This window comes from Vicugna pacos, chromosome 21 (genome assembly GCF_048564905.1).
Source record: "Vicugna pacos chromosome 21, VicPac4, whole genome shotgun sequence".
NCBI lineage: Eukaryota > Metazoa > Chordata > Mammalia > Artiodactyla > Camelidae > Vicugna > Vicugna pacos.
The window spans coordinates 16434449-16455390 of record NC_133007.1 but is presented as its reverse complement, the minus strand read 5'-3'; the positions used below and the strand labels follow the sequence as shown (position 1 = coordinate 16455390).

At 35.0% G+C, this 20942-nt stretch overlaps 1 protein-coding gene across 1 annotated transcript; it reads right to left on the bottom strand.

Annotated features, from left to right (window-relative positions):
- Positions 1 to 1799: 1799 nt before the first annotated feature.
- On the bottom strand, positions 1800 to 20857 carry MPC2 (mitochondrial pyruvate carrier 2). The gene is made up of 5 exons (XM_006211086.4): positions 20447 to 20857; positions 10880 to 10920; positions 4401 to 4485; positions 3895 to 4006; positions 1800 to 2117 (listed from the first exon to the last, which is right to left on the bottom strand). The coding sequence occupies exons 1-5, from the start codon at positions 20553 to 20555 to the stop codon at positions 2081 to 2083; spliced, it is 384 nt and encodes a 127-aa protein (XP_006211148.1). The 5' UTR covers positions 20556 to 20857; the 3' UTR covers positions 1800 to 2080.
- Between the last annotated feature and the right edge of the window lie 85 nt (positions 20858 to 20942).

The window sequence follows — 20942 nt, the reverse complement described above, 5'->3', positions numbered from 1 at the left end:
GAGTTCCAATAGTTATTACTTCAGAAGATGTGCAAATAGGTTAATATACTATATCCTTTTTGCAGCTAAAACTCCTTTGTCTAAGAAAGTACTTTTCAGATCTATCTTCAATTAACTTTACCATTTTCTGAAGCTTTCTATTTTATTTGACACCCATCATGGACCAGGAGCTGTGTTAAAACATTATCTCAATTATCTTTAGAACAATCCTGTTAAGTAAGTACTATTATTATTCCCATTTTACTCTTGAAAATCCTAAAGCTCAGAAACAAACATTAACAAGGTCTCATAGTTAATATGTGGCAGAGTTGAGCTGAAACACAGGCCTGTCAGACCTGGCACTGAGAAAATTTACCCAATGAAGTGATCAATAAGGATTTGTTAGAAAATTTGATATAGAATTCAGCTCTACTGGACTGATAAAGTGATTTTTACCACTGTGAAAGGTTCTTTTATGGAGTTGAGTAGCTCCATGGATAGGAAGGACTTCTAGTATACAGATTCTTCCTTCTAAGTTATTGAGAGCAGTTGTGAAATTGATCACTGGCAGCGAGAGTTTTCAATTGGATACATGTTGGAGTCTTTTATTTTTAAGATTCAATAATGGGATGGATGAAAGTTTTTGGGCAGAAAGGAAGCATGAGACGGTCTGTCAGTGGAGCTTCTGAGAACCAAGAAGACTGTCTGTGACTGCTACATCTAAATGCTACAATGAATCTGACTGATAGTGGGGCTTAGGAGAACCAATATAGGAAAGAACAGGTTTTAATGAAAAGGATGTGAAACACCAACTCAACATATACACTTTAATAAACTTTTTTGTTTATGCCATATTTCATAATGGATGTTCTTCTAAATGCTTAACTCTGGGAAACACATGCACACGTGCTCACATTGGTCTGCAAACTAACTGAACAGTATGGCTTGAAAAGAGAAAGCAATAATAATCTGACCTTTCGGGACTTGTTCACTTTTGCCTGTGTCAAATTCTCTAATCTTTCCTCCTCAAAGACGGACTATGCTGAAGGGATAAAAGATAAAGTGCAAGGTTTTCAATTGCTTAATTGCCAAATTTTCATCAGTTGTTGTATATTATTATTCAAAAGTTTCTTTTTGTCACTTCTTCATATTTAGAAATAATTTGTTTTATGATTCCTCTGCCTACAGTCCTAAACAGGCCTGGTTTTACTAGGATTTTCAGAAGAAAGCTCAGTACTCCAAATGGGAGTTCAAATCAAATAGGCTGTGATTATTTCTAGTATGGAGTGATCTATGCCTAGTGTCTCCTCATAATGGGGACAAAGGCCACAAACATTTATAGGAAGCCGACTGAGGTCCCAGGCACTCTGCTGGACACTTTCTTAATTTGCCCATAGTCAGATTACAAGTCACAAGACGTGTGATTCAAATTCAGTTCTGCCTGACTCAAGAGTTTTTCTATATTATTTCAGGTATTAGATGTATTTTAAAATTTTACAAATCCTTTCTTACTCTGTAGCTGTAAAAGAATTTCATACAATATCCCACCAAAAAAATTCTTCACAAGATTTTTCATTTCAAGTTAAAATATTTTAAAATAGTTTGAGGTTATGTTGCTAGCCATTTAATCATTTCTTATTCTCTTTAACTCTATTTCCTTTCACTTTTAGCTACTTCATCACCTTTTACCATACAACAGATTATTTAACCTTCCAACTACCTTTTGACTCACTGGAATGTGTGTGTATACACACACACACACACACACACACACACACACACACACACTTTGGCTGAAAAGAACAGAAGGAGGCAAGTGGTATGTATGAGCAAGTATGGTTTATTATGGACAAAGAGTAGAAAAATGTTACTAATATCCATAGATAAATTCCTTAAGTCATATGTGAAGAGGCAGTATTATTAAAAGTTTGCTTTATTTTTTCTGTTGAATCACATACTATCTCCTAATTACAATTAGATTCGTCTTATGCCTTCCAAACATTAGCACAGTTAGCATTACCTTATCAATAACCGAATAATAAATCAAACTAGGTCCCAGTGGTTATGTCCACATCTAGATTGTTAGGGTGATCAGGAACTCTTATTTGTTTGCGTTAGCTTTTAATTCTTGGTTATATCTATAGAGAAAACAGAAAGAAAAATAATCATGAATCACAAAGATAAATTTATAATAAGAAGGGAATGGGAAGCATATTCCTTCCATCCCTTCTTTCTCACTAGTCAAGAAGCTATACAGTTGTAAATACAATCTTCCCAGGGGCTTGTAGGTGGAAACAAGCAGGTGGGAAAGCAACCTAAGGACTTTATTTGCATCTGGCTTCCAACTGCCAGTTAGCAACTTAGCTGATACACAGTTTCCCGCACATAAATATTATTTTAATGAATATTTTCTTTCTTGAACTATTATAAGAATATGACAAACATGTGGACATATGTGTAAAATTTAGCAAAACGTGGTTGTCTAGAACTTTTTATTTTATACTCACAAAGCATCTTTCCTGAGAATAAAATCAGTTGGGAATGGGATCCTGTCTAATCACTACAAATAAAATAAAACTCTGTAATGCAGGTAGCCTACTGGGTCAGCAGGTTGTAACACTTAAATTCATTGAAGCTAAGAACAGTTTCTTCAATTCTCATTAATTCAAAGAAGAATTAACCGTAAAGCCACAGTCTTTCCCTTCTACAATACTCTGGGCCTCATTTACTACTCTTCCTATCTGAAAATAGAGTGGAAAATTGAATAAGCACAAGAAGGAACTTATTCTATGAAGCCTACCATACCTTCTAGACTGCTCAAAAGGTCCTGATTTCAAATATGCAATAGTGTTGTCCAGGGATTCCAACATTTATATTTCTAACTAAATCTCCCAATCTGCTATTGTAATGGAAAGGCCCAAAATCCTTTTGTTAAACCATATCTGAATTTCTGATAGTAGAAATGTGGCACTTAGTCTTCTAATAGCTCTACTATCATGAATTAATATAAGGTTAAAGTGAGATGGCAGATGAGAACAGTACTCTGTGAATAAAATCATTTTACAAATTTAAGTTTATACTGATATAAATAAGCCCTAAAAATGGTTGTAAGGCCTACTGTAGAGTGAGTTATATACTCATCCATCCATTAGGTGCTAGATTATTATGAAAGGATTACATTAGAAAGCTACCAGTACAGCTAGGAATGGTAAAGATGAATGAAATTAAAATGTATTATACTCTGCAGAACAGAATGCGTTCTGAAAGGAAGGAAAATTATAACTCAATGTTTTCTATTTATTGAGATAATTCAATTTTTTTTAGCCAAAGAAAGTTGTTATTCATGATACTGTTTTGTAATTTAGAAATGTTCTATGATTCAAACAAAGTTAGAGCCTTCATCTAAGATTATTGCAAGTGTTAACCAGTCACTGACAAATAAAATTAACTACTAAATAAATAGTTTAAAAAATTTCCAATGCTCACAGAACACTTATTTTCCAATGAAAACGGGAGCCTCACTCTAAACATCAAACTACACAGCTATACACTTAAGTCCCACTTTATTATATACAATTGAAAGTAAGTGATATAAGGTTCATGTGGAAAATTACCTAATAAGCCATAAACTGTTTTTGTTGTCTTAATGAAAGAGACTCTATGAAAGGGCTGTACATCAAGATAACATACAGACTTAAAACCTAGGTAACATATTGCTTAACACTTTAAACTTGAACCCCCAGACTTTCTAGAAATGTTAAATTTCTGCTTCAAGCACATCCAGACTGAGCATTACATGTGAATTAAAAACAACAACAACAGTATAGCCAGCTGGGTAGCCTCTGAGGCATATATATATATATATATATATATATATATATATATATATATATATTATACTTATGGTAAGCTTACCTCCAAATACGAAAGAGCTGAGAGGCTCCTGCTGTACCGACAAAGAAATTAACAGCAAACAGACTCCAGTTTTTTGGAATAATTACAAGTGAATATCTTGACCAAATAAACCCTGTTGAAACAAAAGATTTTTTTTTAAACCACAGGTGCACCTGCAATGTCTTATCTGAGCATTTAATATTAGAGTAAAATAATTATAAATAAAACTGTGACAACATAAAGTAGGATAAAGGACCAAGAAATGCTATACTCTGAGTCTTTAATAAAGTTGCTATAATTCAGTGCTACACATAATTCTCAGTTCTCACGTAGGGAAATCTTTATAACCCTCCTCTGCCTTCTCCATCTATAATGTAATAACTTCCTAGAGATAAATAACAATGTTAATTTCTTTGTGTGTGAGTGTATGTACATATACTTCAAACATTAAACCATTAAATAAATTGGTGTAAAACAAAACAATTGAATGCCCTATATAGAGCACAGAATATAGTCATTTAATTTACCTGTTGCCATCAAAACAGCCGATTGAGCTGTGCTGAGTTTTTCTGCAGGTCTGGCCATGTCAGCCAATCCAGCACACACCAAGCCCTGGAAATACACATTAACATGTAGAAAGAAAAAAAAGCATCTTGAATGTGTAGTAATAGTTCCTATTTCAGAGATTTTCACATGACAGTAGATATGATTTTAGTATCCATGCATTAGGAAAATGTATGTCATGACAAAAAGGTACAATGAATTCAGAAATACTTTTTGAATTAATTTATATTTTGTTAATCACATTAAGCAGCCTCATATATTTGAAAATCAGTAGTGTGTGTCTATGTGTGCATATACATATATATATACACACACACACACATATATATATACTTGTTCTACAAATGTATTTGTATTTTTGTTCTAAAGTGATACTTCTTTCACATGAGTTTACATATTCTTTAAACATGTTGGGAACTACTGGTCTGGAAGATGCCTGAAAGGTATTTGTATAAATTCCCCCTTTCATGTTTTTTGTCAATGTTCTTCTTCTTTTTTTTTTTTTTAAAGTAGAAGTAACAGAAAAGCTCTGTTACAATTTTAGTTTCTTGGTTAGATAATTTTTCTTTAATGTCAAAGTATACATGGTCATTTCTACTGCTATAGTTTAAACAGTCTTTTATAGAATGATTCCACTCATACTCTACAATCAGCATCACTCAGAAGTTTAGTAATGAGTCTTTTTTTTTCTTTCCTTTTTGATGGAGGTACTGGGGATTGAAGCCAGGACCTCATGCATGTTAAGCATGTGCTCTAAACATTGAGCTATACCTTCCCCCTTGAGTCTTCACTAGAATATAAGTTATGCTACTCTATTGCAGAGATAAGAATATGTAATGATATTTATTGATGAAAAATTCACACGCAAAATAAGAGAGACTAGAACACAGCCCTCGATGCACATCAGTAAGTCAGCAATTCCTGAGATTCTGCCTTATTTGCTTCACCTCTCCTCTTTCCTTTCTCCTTCTTTCTTTAAGTACTTTAAATCAAATCCTAAATATGTTATTAGAAAACATGTGTTTAAGAAATTTATTTTCAGGTTTTATTGAGTTCCCAAAAGATGCTCTTGTGTGAAAAATATAAATCAGCAAAGAGGTTTTTCTCCTAAATAGAACACATGCATTCTTGTGAATTTATATACAAATTTAAACCAAATCCAAATGGTTTAATAAGATCAGTAGTTCAAAAAAGCGATGACTCTGGTTTAAAAAGGGGCAAATTGGTAAACATAGGAGTGTAAGTAGGGGTAAATTATGATCAACACTACTTTTCTTGTTAACTTTTCCCCACAGTCCCGTGATTTTCTCCTCAAATGCTTCCTAATCATCCCTCCTACATTCTTCTTCCAGGTCCCAAAGCACATTTTCTCTGTTGCATGTTTGTTCTACTTCTGCAGGGTGGAATACTGCCATTATAGAGGGGAAGAAAGGGACTGACTTCTACCATTATTCTACTGGGTTCACATATTATACTGTGGCTTGTCACATAGACCCATGATGGCTATAGGTTATGGTGTATTATCTGCTTTCGGAAAGGGCCATGGTTTTATTTATGCTCACAGTCTGTTTTATTTTTCTAGGACATGTTAGTGTTAGGGATTGTTCTCTCCCACAAACGTCTTGAGCTCCTTTTCACATATTTTCTTTCTTTTTTTAAAACATTTGGACATATCTGCTTTATTATCTTCTCTCTTTATATGTATATGTATTTTTCTGACCCGTTTACAAAGAAATTGTAGATATCATACCCTTTGACCCCCTAATATTTTAGTGTGCAGTACAGTTCATAGTTAAATTTTGACAGCTGTCCCCAAATGTCCTTTAAAATAGGTTTTTTTCTTGTCCAGAGTACAGTTATGTCAGGATAATACACTGCATATTTGGTTGCTATGCCTCTTTAATCTGTTTTTTTAAATTGAAGTATAGCTGATTTACAGTATTATATTAGTTTCCCACATTTCTAAAAACTCCCTTTCTATTTCTATACCACTCTAACCTTACGTAAATTATTTTAGAAAATCTTACTGTGTATCTAATCTCTGCCATTAACTAGGTGTGTGACTTTGGTCAAGTTACATAACGCTTTGTCTTAAATTTTTCATGTATAAAATGAGATTATTAATAGCTACCCTTGCAAAAGTTATATATGATTAAATGAGATAATATGCTTTAAAAATATTAGCTCAGTGCCTGGAAAATATTATTATTAACAACAAGAAATAGTAGCTTACATCTTTAGAGCAGCAGAGATAAAGGAATATTATTAGTCTCTTTCTAGAAGTAATCCTTTTTTGCATTACTAGCCTCAAAGGCAGAAGGTCCGTGTTCTCTCTTTATTATGAACTTTATTCAAATAATAGAACTGTAGAGCCAGAGAGTGGTTAGAGTATACCACAAGATTATGTAAAATACTCCCTAACAAAGAAAGTACCAATTATAGATAGATCCACAGTGACTATATTTTGAAGGGGGCAATGGAAGTAAGAGCCTAGGCTTTGGAGTCAAATTAGACCTGAGGGTTCAAACCCTGACTCTATCACTTACTAACAACAGTTCTAGTTCTTTGAACCTCAGTACCCTTATCAGGAAAATGGTGATAACATTTATATCTCAGACTTTTTTCTGATAAAGATTAAATATGAGATAATATATTAAATAAACTAGTACAGACAGTTTGGCATCAAGTAGATTCAAGTTAGCTCTCTTTCCAACAATTAAAAACTGGTTTTCAAACATGTGAACCCCAGGTTTGTGATCTTTCTAGCATCTGGTTATTTCTACTGGGTGGAGTAAATACTCATCAGATAGAATAAAACACTTATTCCTTCTTTCATTCCAATATTTTCTCCTTTACTGAAAAAAAAAAAAAAAAGTCGTATGACACCTTTAGAGGAGTGTTAAAAAAAATACCACTACAGAACATTCCAATTCCAAAATGCTTAGAGATGGCAAGGTCCTCAAAATTTTAAACTGTGAATTAGACTATGTAAATAGTTCCGGCTGGAAAAGCAAGTAGATAGGTATTAAAAATCTGCATAGATAATCTTGAAACAGTTTGACTTATTCCTAAGGAGAAGAGAACACAGAATTAGCTACAACAAATGGTATATTGTTTAAGAGTTAAATATAATCCAGTCTGTAGAAAAAGATTATGAACAAAAAGAAAAGAAGCTCTCTTAACTGACTTTCACATAATAGTTTCCCCAGGTTAGTCAATGATCTCCATTCCTTCTGTAAACAAGCTAACATGGCTAGTGGGCTATTTATTCTGTGTTGCACACATGTATTTTTGCTCCTATCAGTTGAGTTATATTTTTACCAAGTCACTGTGTTTGTCCTCAAACCTGTTTATGGTAACTTTACTTGTTAATGTAATTTACCTAACTAAATGAACTATTAGGCAAACAGGTGAAATACAAAAAGAGGGTTGTTATTTCTATGAAAACTAAAGTGACTACTTGGGAGGACTGAATAAAAGCAAGTTTTAAAACTTGCTGTCAAATTTGATGTAAACCAGACAGAAATAAAAAGATTGGAGAGGGGGAGCCATAAAAATCTTAGCAGGTTTCTATTTTCATACTGTTATGAAAGTGTCTACAGACTTGCTCTGCTTTAAAGAAAACTAAACCAAAATTATATAGGATGCATTATGATATAATTCATCCAAGAGAGAAAATGTGGAACTCAAAATCAGTGGATCTATACACAAACAAAAGCTTTGGCCTTATAGTAGATAGCAGACAAATGAATATATATTTATATTCTTTAAGTTAAAACATTCAAGGGTATGTAGTATTGTTTTGTAAGATTATCCATGTTGGTCTTTATGATTAATTATTTGATTTCAACGGAAGTAGCTAACCAGGATCCCCCACAATTAAACTTCTGAAGAACTCTAGTCTAAAATTGTTAATGTGGAACTTAACGTGGCTGGCAGCAGCAACTGTTAAGTGTCAGGTATAGACTACCATAGATTATTTATTATCAAATGCTCTGGGAAAGGAAAGTATATTAACATGTACATAAAAAAATTTCTAACAAGAGAAGTCTCCCTATCAGAGAACAAGACAGAGAAGTTTCTACTGCTGTGCTGTCATCAGGAGATTATGTATGATTTCAACATGAACTTAAAATAGATTTTTCAAAGAGACGGTCGAGAAAGCACTTATGAGTATATAATACCATCAATGTTTCAAAACACTGATGGACCAGATCAAAGAAACAAAGCTATTGGCAAAATTAATAAACTTCTAAATTGTGGGACCTCCAAATTTACTGCAAATACATTAAATCATTCTTACTCTTTTCATAATGGTGCTAGAAACAATACTTCAGCAATCAATTCCACTTCATAGCTATAGAATTTTAAGTATTGGTAAAAAAAGAAGAGGAAGGAAATAGTAATAAATCTTTTATAGTATTTTAAAAAATCACTATTTTTGAATGCTTAGAGTGTGAGCAGAATCATTAAAGATGACATGCTAAAACTTCTTTTTTAAACTGGTGGGATCTTTTCTCAATATATAACTCTAAAAAGAGAACTGCTCCCTAGTTCTCTGTAAAATATGGCTCCCAACCACTAATTTACTCTAATCTTGTCATTTTATAGTTGAGACAAAAGGGCAGAAATTGAACGTGCCTCAGGTCATAAAATTGAGGGACAGCTAATTCCAGCTCTAACATTCTCAAGTACTTGGATTTATAACTGAGTTTCTGAATTCTTCTAACAACTTAAAACAATACATGTAAGAGAATTAAAATGGCCTACAACCCAGGAACAAAAACCAACTTGATTAAAACAATGGGCAAAGGGCTTAAATAGATATTTCTCCAAAGAAGATGTAAAAATGGTCAATAAGCACATGAAAAGATGTTCAGCATGACTAATCATATCAGTGAAATGCACATCAAAACTACAGGGGGACACCACTTCACACCCATTAGGATGTCTATCGTAAAACAACAGTAACAACAAAAGTGACAAGTGCTGGCAGGGATGTGGAGAAATTGGAACCCTTGTGAATTGCTGGTGGGAATGTAAAACAGTGCCGCTGCTGTGGAATATAGTACAGCAGTTCATCAGAAGATTAAATACGGAATTACCACATGATCCAACAATTCCACTCGTAGGTATAGACCCAAAAGAACTGAAAGCAGGGTCTGGAACAGATACTGCATATCACTGTTCACAGCAACACTGTGAACAATAGCCAAAAGGTGAAGCAACCCAAGTGTCCATCAAAAGATGACTGGATAAACAAAATGTGATATATACATACAGCAAAATATTATTCAGACTTAAAAAGGACAGAAATTCTGACACATACTACAACATGGATGAACCTTGAGGATGTTATGCGAAGTGAAATTCGCCAGACATAAAAAGACACATATTGTATGATTCCATTTACATAGGGTAACTAAAGTAGTCAAATTCATAGAGACAGAAAGCAGAATGGTGGGTGCCAGGGGCTGGGGGGAGGGAGTAATGAGGAGCTATTGTTTAATGGGTTCAGAGTTTTAGTTCTGCAAGACAGAAAGAGTTCTACAAATTGGCTGCACAGTGGTGTGAACGTATTCAACACTACAACAAATGGTTAAGATGGTAAATTTTATTACAACCGAAAAAAAAAAAACCAAAACCCTCCCAAAAAAGCCTGCAGACCAGTAGTTTTTAAACTTTAGAAGGCATCAGAATCACCTGGAGGGTTTATTAAAATACAAATTACTGGGCTCCATCCCCAGTTTCAGATTTAGTAAAACTGTGATGGGGCCTGAAAATCTGCATTTCTAACTTGTTCCTTCCTGGGTGATGCTAGCGCTGCAGGTCTCAGGATGACACTCTGAGAAGCACTGCGTTAAGCCAACACTGGCCCTTCCAACATAAAATCAGTGATTTGTTACTAACGGCCACCACAATTATTTCTTTTCAGCTCAGTGAGAACTTTAGGAACGGAAGCTGGCATTTGGTAAAAGCACTGGCCTTGGGGTTAGAAACCCTAGATTCTACCATTTACTAAATGTTTATGTATACCCTTGGAATAAATGCGTCTACTTTTTGAGACTAACTTTCTTTGCCTCTATTTTAGTGTTAACTAAGTTCTTATACTAAATTAATAATAAAAGTCAATTTAGGGGGTTCTAATTAGTTTAATGTTTTACATAGTCACAAAATTTTAGAATGAAGTTTCATGGTCCTAGGGCCCACAATTACAAGCTTTTTGATAACAAATAAGTTCCCAAAAGGTTTCTTATGTACAGAGTTCATAAAAACTAAAGTAGGCAATGTGCTTTATGCAGTGAAAATGATACATCTGAGAGCATTTGTATGAAATTATTTCAAGGCATACTGTGAACATTTGAAAGTACATCGATCAAATTAATAAGCTCCTTTTAAAGAATACCTATTTAAGTAGCTTCTGCAAAAACTCAAGACTTACCCATTTCATAATTGGAGCCCAGAAAAATACTGTTTTGGGACCTGAAGGAAAAAAAAAGAAAAATTCAGCAATAAACCAACTATTTTCTACATGCCTTTTAATAATCATTACCACATTTCAAAAACCTTGAGATTTATCAATCTATTTGTAGTAACTTTTACTATGCTTTCTGCATACTTTGTATTTAATATTTAGAAAGTCACCACAGTATCAATCTTTCCTACAAGTCATTTTGATCTCCCTGCCAATTATTTGTATTTTTGTGACCTATTAAATTAGCTAAAGTGTAATGGAGATGGCTTTGGAACCATTCTCAGTTCTTTGCCTTGAATGTGGAACATATCGTTACTTCACATACGGATAATCTTCAGGTCGGAGCAATTACAAATTATCGAATTTTTGTATACAAGGCTCAGAGGATATTTATATATTCAGTAATTCTATTAATATTTATTATTATAGATGACATGTCACCATATATATTCTAGTGAAAATTCCTGAAAAAATTTTGTACATTCTAGTACAAAATTCATAAACCTAATTTTAAGGGTCACATGAGGAAAGGGAAGAACTAGATTTGTAAGTTCCTTAAATAGTAGGGTCGTTGTTTTAGTTATCCTGGTACCCATCTGCCTTGTGCAAAACGTTAAATAAATGTTTGTAGCATTGAAATCAATTCTGGTTTCTTAGATAACCTAGAATTTGAGAAGCATGATGTTTCAGAGCTGGAAGGAAACTCAGAGATGATCTAATCCAAATTCTTCATTTTACCAATAAGGCTCAGAGAAGTTCCAAGACCTGCCCGAGTCATGCAGCTAGTAAGCAGCAGAACGGTGACTGACTGGAACATGAAAGTCTTCTGACTCTTAAACTAGTGCTCTTTAACCACATAACATAACTCTGCCCACTTTTAACTCTTCCAAATCATATGTCCAGGGGATACAGTGACAGGAAAAGAAACAGATTTTGTCTATGGTAAGTTAAAAACTAAATCCAGTACATATCAGAGCACTTAGTATGGTGTGTATGCTCTCAACACACTAAATCATCAAAATACATTCACTTCTTAACACAAAAATTAACCAATTTCATGTAAGACAACAGTGATTTTTAAGCAAATTCAAAATTTAAAAAATCCTATTATATTCATGATTATGATTTCTGCCTTAATCCACTTTACTTTGTAAGAATAAATAATTTATTTTTATGGATCACAAAAATCACATCTAAAATGGCAAAATCACCCAAACATAACATATTATTTCTCTTCATCTGCTCCCAGTAATATTTCTCAAGAGCACCAGCAGGTAAAGATTCATTTATCCGTTTTTCCTTCTAGTACAAGAGGGAAAATCACTGTCATTAATAATAAAGAAATGTTTCTGTTCACATATGCATAAGTAACATTTAAAAGTTAAAACTGACTTAAACCTATTATTTAGAAACAAAACAAGAGGAAGATAGTGAAGTTGAAAAACCAGGGAGTGAGTTAAGATCCAGTGTGGTTCTCAGCTTAATTGTTGCACAGAAGACCATTCATTTGTTTACCTATAATAATTACTGCACGCTTTACAGTTTGTCAGGCACTGGGGATAATTTGGTAAATAAAATACACTGCTGGCTTCTAATGACCTAAGCACAGGAAGGTTGTTTAAGTAAAATCTTATCTGGAAGCTATATAAAAACATTTTAAGGAATCTTAACTCTCGAGTGCTTTTATCAAAGCTGCTCCAGTTTCACATGTAGGTAACAGCACCACCACAAAGTGAAAATGAACCCAGTGGTAACACTCCTTTTTGGGGTGCATTTTGGCTGAACTAATATCAAAAGTAGTTGGTTAATCCTAACAATAAGAAGAGAGATTTGAAAAATGTACATAAAAAAAAAAGTAAAAATGGCATCTTCTCCCTCTAGCTTTTTCTTTACCAAGTCGTTCTAGGCAGGCGTCACATAGCTAGTGTAAACTATGGCTCACTTTTAGCATCAAGTGATGGCAATGTTACACATTTAGGACTATCCCACTCTTTAACATAGTCCTTGGTATTTTTTTACCCCTCTCAAACGAATCCATATTGTTCTTATAGCTAAACTCATTAATTCAATGCGATTTTAAAACAGTGGGATTTAAGAATCTATCAGCGTGTACCACTAATAATATTCTCCTGTAGTTAGTTGTATTATCTGCTTACCTATCAAAAGTATAACTTCCTTGAGGCTTGTACCCCTATCACCTAGTAGATGCTGAATAAAAAGAAGAGTTAGTGTACATAAACATCAAATCACCATGTTGTATACCTGAAACTAATATAATATTGTATGACAACTAGTATTTAAAAAAAAGGAGAAAAAGTTAGCTAGCACAGATGGAAGCAGTTCATATCAACTGGAATTTAGACTCTAATGTATAAGTATGTACCTACATGTAAACAGAAAACATATATGTGTGTGTGTGTGTGTGTGTGTGTGTATACTTATGCAAACAACTGAAAAATTCTTTAAAATCGTAAGTTGTTTTTATCAGCCTCATACTTACATATTGATAAGTCTGGCTTATACATTAGAATTTTTAAATAACTTTACTGATTTCCTAGAACATTTAAACCTAATCCTAAAATCCTTCTGCAATCTGTCTTATTTTCTTTTAAAGAGCTGGATACCATCTTTAGACTAATAATCTTGAAATGGTAGAATGTAATGGCACAGGCTCTGTCTTTTCTTGTGGCCAAAACAATTACAACACTAAGCTTCATTTTCTCACATATATGCAAGAGCTAGTCATTTTCATGTTTTACCATGTACCTTCAAGTTTTCCGTATTTTAAGTTGCAGAGCAAATCTGGAGATAATGCTGAAATGGTTGCTGGGAGAATTAAATCTATTGAGGAGTTCAAAATTTTGGTGTTCTTATAACTGAGTGCAAATCTATCTATATTTAATTTCTGGGACTTTTATCCAAGTCCCTAAACTTTGTACTGTTCTGATAGCAGCCACCATTACACCTAGAACTCTAGCCACATGATGATTCTGTCTTCCCAATATTTGAACAAGATATGGAAACAATTTTCTTTCTTTGTTTAAGATTAGGTTGGGATTTCTAATAAGGTATAAGAAATAATAAAAAATGTTTAATAAGGAACTAAAGAAATAGATAACATGAAGACATTGAGTTTCAGAATAAAATTTCTAATCCTAATTTAATGAAATTTTAGCTCAGGTCACTGGTTCTCAACTAGGGGTGAATTTTGTCCCCAGGGGACACTTAGCAATGATTAGAGACATTTTCAGTTGTCACAACTGTAGTGGTGGTGCTGTTGTTACCCACATCTACTAGGTAGAGGCCAGGCATGCTGTTAAACATCCTACCATGCAAAGGACAGTCCCTCACAACAATCATCCAGCCCCCAAAATGTCAGTACTGCAGGATTAAGAAACCCTGGCTTAGGTGGACAAACTAGGCAAACATGCAGCTAGTTTCAAGCTGTTTTATGGCTCTAAACCTTACTTTGTAACTGTTCCCTCCCAATAGTCTGCCTTGTCTTCATCTGGCTAACTCCTACTATCTTTCAAAAACTCATTGTGTGTTTCATCTCCTCAAAGAAGCCTTCTTTAACATCTCCGGGTTAGATTAAATGCTCCTTGTCTGAACTCCCAAAGCAGACTGTCTATTCTATTGTTTTCTGCACTTAACAAAATGATCTATTTATGTATCTGTCATTTTAATCAGACAAGGTGTTGAAGACAAGGCCTGTTTCTTAGTTTTCCTTGACAAATAATATTTTTGAACAGAATTGAATTGGATTAACCATATCCAGGAGAGGTACTAATCAAAGATATTTAAACTTTAGGTCTGACCCAGATTTGCCTTGACACTGCTTCACCCTCAAGGCTAGAATTTCTATTTACCCTTCTCCAGGGACATCAGGTTCCCTTTACATCAGGGCTGTACTAGACTTTCACTTATTAGTTACTCTACTCTTAAACTGTGGCACTCCCCTTTTGGGCTCCTGAAAATTCTTCCCATGAGTCTGATGCCATAATGCACTGATCTATAAGCCAATCTTTCCAAACTCTTCTGGTTATTTTATTTAGCTTGAGTTTCTGAGATTCCTATCATCGCATTCTTTGTCATATCTTGGGGTCATATGCAGTATCAGTTACTAAGTTTATTTTTTTATCCCTGCATGAAGCTTGGCTTCATCACTCAAGGGTAAGTTGACACATAGTTTTACTCTCTGGCTTTGAACTCCTGAGTGGACTCTTCTCTTTCTATTTCAGAAATGATGCTTCCTCTTCTGCCACTCCAAAACCTGTTTCCTGAGCAATGCTTCTAGGTTCCGGTTTCTTTACAAGCTTAAATAGTTGATCCTTCAGGGTTAATGAACAGTCAAGCTTTTCAGTAGATTTGCCTGGTAACTAATTTACTCAACTGCCTTCAGCTAGGTGATAGTTTTAAAATATTAACTGCCCTTTCCCAAAGCAACTGAACCAAACAAAAACTTTCAAACATGAACTATGGTTGCTAGAATGCGGGCCAAGAGAGTTATAAATATTTTAGTTAATGAATAATTTTAAACCATAAAACAAAGCCTAAATTAGTTTAACAACTGCTAAGTGCTGAATTTAAAAATATCAATAGCACATATATATTAATAAGACATTCTAAATTTCTAATTTTTCTGGGATATCAGAGGATGCTGATAAATGATAAAAATAATTAGAGTTGGATATCTATATATGAAAACAAGTAGTGGTTTCTTCACTGTTAAAAAAAGGATAAAATAGCTAGTAATACCCGTGATCATGCAAAGATTAACAAAAAATTTTAAGGAAAACTTAATTGACTCTTCAAGTTTATCTTAGCTAATCACTTTCTACCTTAAAAGTAAGTCAAACAAATGTAGACGTGTATGAATTTACGTACAGAGGCTATCTTCCTGAAAACAGCAATCAATCAATAATGGAAATGATGATGAGGAAACATTCCAACTTATTTTGACATTTCTAAAAGAAAGTGTCGACAAAACAAAGTATTTGGCAATAGATATCACTCCAACATGGAGAATACAATGTCAAGTTGTGTTTTGAGACCTGGGAAAAACAGGTTTATGTTCTACAATGACAAAGCTATTCTCACTGGAGGAAGTAAAAACATGAAGTCATTAAATCATCATAATACCTGAAGTGATTATAACACCTTAAAATCAAGGTAAGCATAAACACAGAGTATTTAGCTAACATACATTATGATGAATAAAAAAACCTGATTAGGCAGAAATTGAGTTGTTGAAAATATACTTAATAAAAATCACCTCTTAAGAAATTTAATTTCAAGTCCAAGATGAGGGAAATGCATCCCCATCAGATATAAATGTACAGTCTTTTAGACAAAGAATAACTAAGAACACAGTTTCATTTTGTTTCTTGGAAGTCCACTCTCGAAAGTTGAGAAAGGCCTCAAATGCTGACTATTTAAAACTATGATCTGTACTGTAGAACAAACTTATGGCTACCAAAGGGAAGAGAAAAAGGGGAGGAACAAATAAGGAATATGGAATTAACACATACAAACTACTACACATAAAATAGATAAGCAACAAGGATTTATTATAAAACTATGAACGATTTTCAAGCATAACAAAAAATACAAAGAATAATGGTCATTTTCTTTTGTGTCTGATTTTTAAAGTGAAACTGATGTTTTTTAAAGTTCAAACTTTCATGGAAGAATTTGAAAAATTCTGCAAGGGAACATCACAAGCAAATATGTAAGAGACACACATTTTCAAACAAATTAACAAGTCTAGTCACCTTGATGAACTTTGACAAACATATTGATAAGATAATGACATAAATTTACTTCCTAATTTCCTTATCTGAGAGGAGTTACTGTTAATGAAATATTCCATAAATTCTACCCAGAAAGTACGTCACTTGTTGTATATATGTTTCTCTCCCTAGGGAAAGACTTCCTTCTTGGAACAGAATAACTTCTACATAAATGCAAATATGTACACATACAAATACTGAACTGAGGTGCTCACTGTATCTCAATGGAAAAAATAAAATTCTTACTGAATACTTTCCACTACCCCTCTTATCCCTTTCATACCATTTCTTTATGGTTTGTTACTTCTCAACATCCCTCAACTTTTCTCTAAAGTGCCTTATTTCAAGCAAGTCCACCTGTTTGCTATCATGTAACCAACTACTTACAAATCCTTAGAATTTGTAAAGGTTACTCTTTGACACAGATATTGACTGTCAAAAAGTACTCATTTTCATTTGTAAAGGTAGTTCTGATTTCACACTAAAAACATTATGGGGCTGCCATTTTAGGGCCATATCATCTTTGTATCTTCTCTAAGGCCTTGGAAGGAGCTCACTCAAATTATTTTAAGTTTAGTTAACACTCATTACCTCACCTAGTTAGAAATTTTTTTTTCCTGTCATGAGAGCTTTTAAGATATACTCTCTTAGCAGCTTTCAAATATAAAATACATGTTTTTAACTATAGTTATCATGCTGTACATGACATCCCCCAAATTTATTTGTCTTGTAACTGCAAGTTTGTACTTTTCGACCACCTTCTAGGATAGTTTTTAAACTCTTTAGAGCTGTGGCCTCTTACTTTTGAACACACTGCCCCATCAGAAAAAAAAATTTGAGCATACATCCCCTATATATGTAGTTTATATATATGTATATCTATTTATCTATATAGACGTATAGATGTTGACTCCATGGAATTCAGTTGTGTACACATTTTCCTTGATTTACGATGGGGTTACATCCCGATAAACCACTGAAGGTTGCAAGTATCATAAATTGAAAATTTATTTAATATACCTAACCTACTGAAATATCAGAGCTCAGCCTAGCTTACCTTTAACACACTCAGAACATGTACATTAGCCTACATCATCTAATACAAAGCTTATTTTATAAGAAACTGTTGAACATCATATATTTTACTGAATACTGTACTGAAAGTGAAAAACATAATGGCTATATGGATGCAGAATGGCCGTAGGTTATCAGTTGTTCACCCACTTGATCGCACAGTTGACTGGGAGTTGTGGACTGTTGCCGCTGCCTAGCATCCTGGGAGCAATGTCCCACATATCAATGGCCCAGGAAAAGATCAAACACTTTTACATTTATGAGGTGGTGTGAGGAATGACGTATCTTATGAGAATTGAACTTGCTAGGACACACATTTGGCTAGAACTGTATTCTTACTCTACAAAAGTAGGTCATTAGAGAGAAAATATATAGATAAATGGATGATGAAGGTCACAGGTCTATATATATAATGCAATACTCTAATATATATTTATATGAAGACACATTCTTCTGTCTTCTCACCTGTCTAGACATACTTGTCAATGATAAAATTAAATTCTCAAAAATTTAGAATCTACCTTTGCGTATTATTGTAAAAACCTCCATTATATGCATCTAGTCCAATGTTTAAAATGATTAAGTAACATACTATTATGTAAAACAGTATGCAAAAACCTTGACTATTCACTCTGATAACTCTGGGAATAATAATCAGTGTTTCACCAGATTTTATTCAATGCTAAGGAATCAACAGTTACATTTTTCCTGTTTCTTCACTTCTACATTGGTGTGCCTACAACTTTTTAATCACAACTAATTTTGCAGTCATAGGTATTCTAACTGCATTTTGGTGAAAACCTTAGATGGGAGGAAACTAACACTAACATGTGTTGAGTGTCTAAGCGCAGATACTGCTACATATTTTACGGACATTATATTACTTAATTTTCACAATAATCCTTAAATGGTGATAATTATTATCCCCATTTTATAGATTAAAGCTTAGGGTATTTAAGGTCAAGGTCACACAGCCAAGATTCAAATCCAGGTCAGTCTGGCTTCAAAGCCTATGCTCCCTCCACTACACTGAACAAAGGGTTATAATAACTGAGAGTCCAAGAGTATCCAGATAAAATGCACGGTCTACAAATCAATCTACAAGCCAAAGATAACTCCACTTCATTCTGAAAGTTGAATAAAGTATTACAAATAATAATTAAAAGTAGTTAAAGCCAAGGCTGTGGAAAAGATTACAGTAAAACTACTCTCCAATTCTCTTTTAAAATGGTTTAAAATTGCTCTTCCTCTATCCTGTCTTTATCCTATAGTCCAAACACAAAGCTTAAGAGGGTAGGGTTGACTCCACAGATTTCAGTTGTCTGAAAGCCTGTATTATTACAGAAGCATTGCCTAACCCTCCCTCCCGAGAAATCTCTGCCACGAAACACAGCACAATTCCAAAAAACTGTGTAATAATAAATCAAAAGCAACTAAACTAAACTTCTTCATAGAAAATCTCTCCTTAAAGATCAATTTTATCATGGGTATGATACTACAATAAATAATATTATACTAAAGTATAATTCAAAAATACAGTTCATTTAATTATCAAACTCGAAATCAGATTTATTAACCATCTCAGACTCCCAAGAGTTGCTTCACAGTCAGATATGGAGGGAAATGGACAACCTTCCTAATGACACCAACTGCAGAGATAGATTTAACTATGCAGGAAAAAAGGGACACTTAGGGGCTTGCACTTCAATCTTTCCATTCATAAGAAAACTTCTCCTTTGCTAAGTCTTAGGCTTGAAACTGACTTCTGAGTATATCGGTTTTAGTTCCTAGTCAAGTAAGTATTATCACTAACCATTTTATAGAAAAGGTAACAGAATTCTAGACTTTGAATAAAGAGTTGGAGGAACTGGGATCATCCAGTGTCTTTTAAGAATTATTTTTTTCAAATACACGAACATTGTTTTCCAATAGATTCAAGAGAGCTAACATTTACTGGGCATCTATGAAGAATCAAACACATATGTTATCTTTCACTCTTACATGGATCACATTTTACAGAAACTAAGATCTAGGATCTCGCCCAAGGTCACAACTACAGAAAGCGGCAGAGCAGAATTAAATCCAGGTCTGTACACACAGAAAGGTCCAGGGAGAGTTTAGTTAGTAGTAATTTCATAAATCAGGAAAGACTAAAACAAACTAGACCCAGGGGACGAGGAATGACACTGACTCAGAAACTCGGTAACGCATCTGCAGGCCTGTCAGCTGGAGCCGAAGGAAGTGTGACCTTTACTCCAAACCCTCCGGTGCGGTAAGACAGCTCTGCTCTGCATGGGTCAATATACAACTACTCACGGAGGGAAAGAGGAGAGAATGAGGTTTCGTGGTGGCCCAGGCCCTTTCGTGGTCGCAAAAATGGAGAAGGGTCAAACCCTGAGGCCCGGTCCGGGTCTGAGTGGTGCCTAAGGCATGGGGCGCAACAAAGTCGCAAAGGGGGCTGATTTGAAAATTCCGAGTTTATGATAGATGTTGGAAAAGAAAAAGCGAAAAGCAGGGAGGATGGGAAGGTACAAGGATTCACTTGAAGGTAAGGGGTTGGGGCTGTGGGTGATGTCTCCAGCGGTAGAGTTGTCAGTGGGCCTCTAAAGGTCTGCTTTAGAGGGACAGGGAGGGAAGGTCTCGGTGGGAGCCATTCTGGGTTCATTACCTGCCGGGTGGTTGTACAACGGCCTCAACTTCTCAGGCAGCAGGAGCTCCACTCTGTCGAGGACCCGGTGGTAGGTGGCCCGCAGGCCCCGGGCGCCGGCGGCTGACATTTCTGCCGCGTGACCGTGGGCAGCCGGGTGGGAGAGTGGCCGCGTGCTCGTCCCTGGCTGATAATGAAGGGCAACTCCTCACCCCCCTCGGACACAACGCCTCACGTCCTCCTCTCCCCCAGGGTGCCCTTCCTGTGGCTCAGGCTGCACCCCCGTAAACCACCCCCGGGCCCGAGCCCAGAGAAGGTTGAGGGGGCGGAGACTCTGCGTTGGCCCGCCCCGGGCCCGCCTCCTGATCTCCCGCTGCCGAGATGGAGGAGGAGTCATGGAAACAGGTGCCAAAAGGAGTGCCTCACCAAATCTACCCAGCGTCCTCTCGGCAGTGCGCTTGCGCAACCGGAGCTGCCCACGGTGATTGGCCCGCCCAGGGGCGCGGGCGGGGTCCAG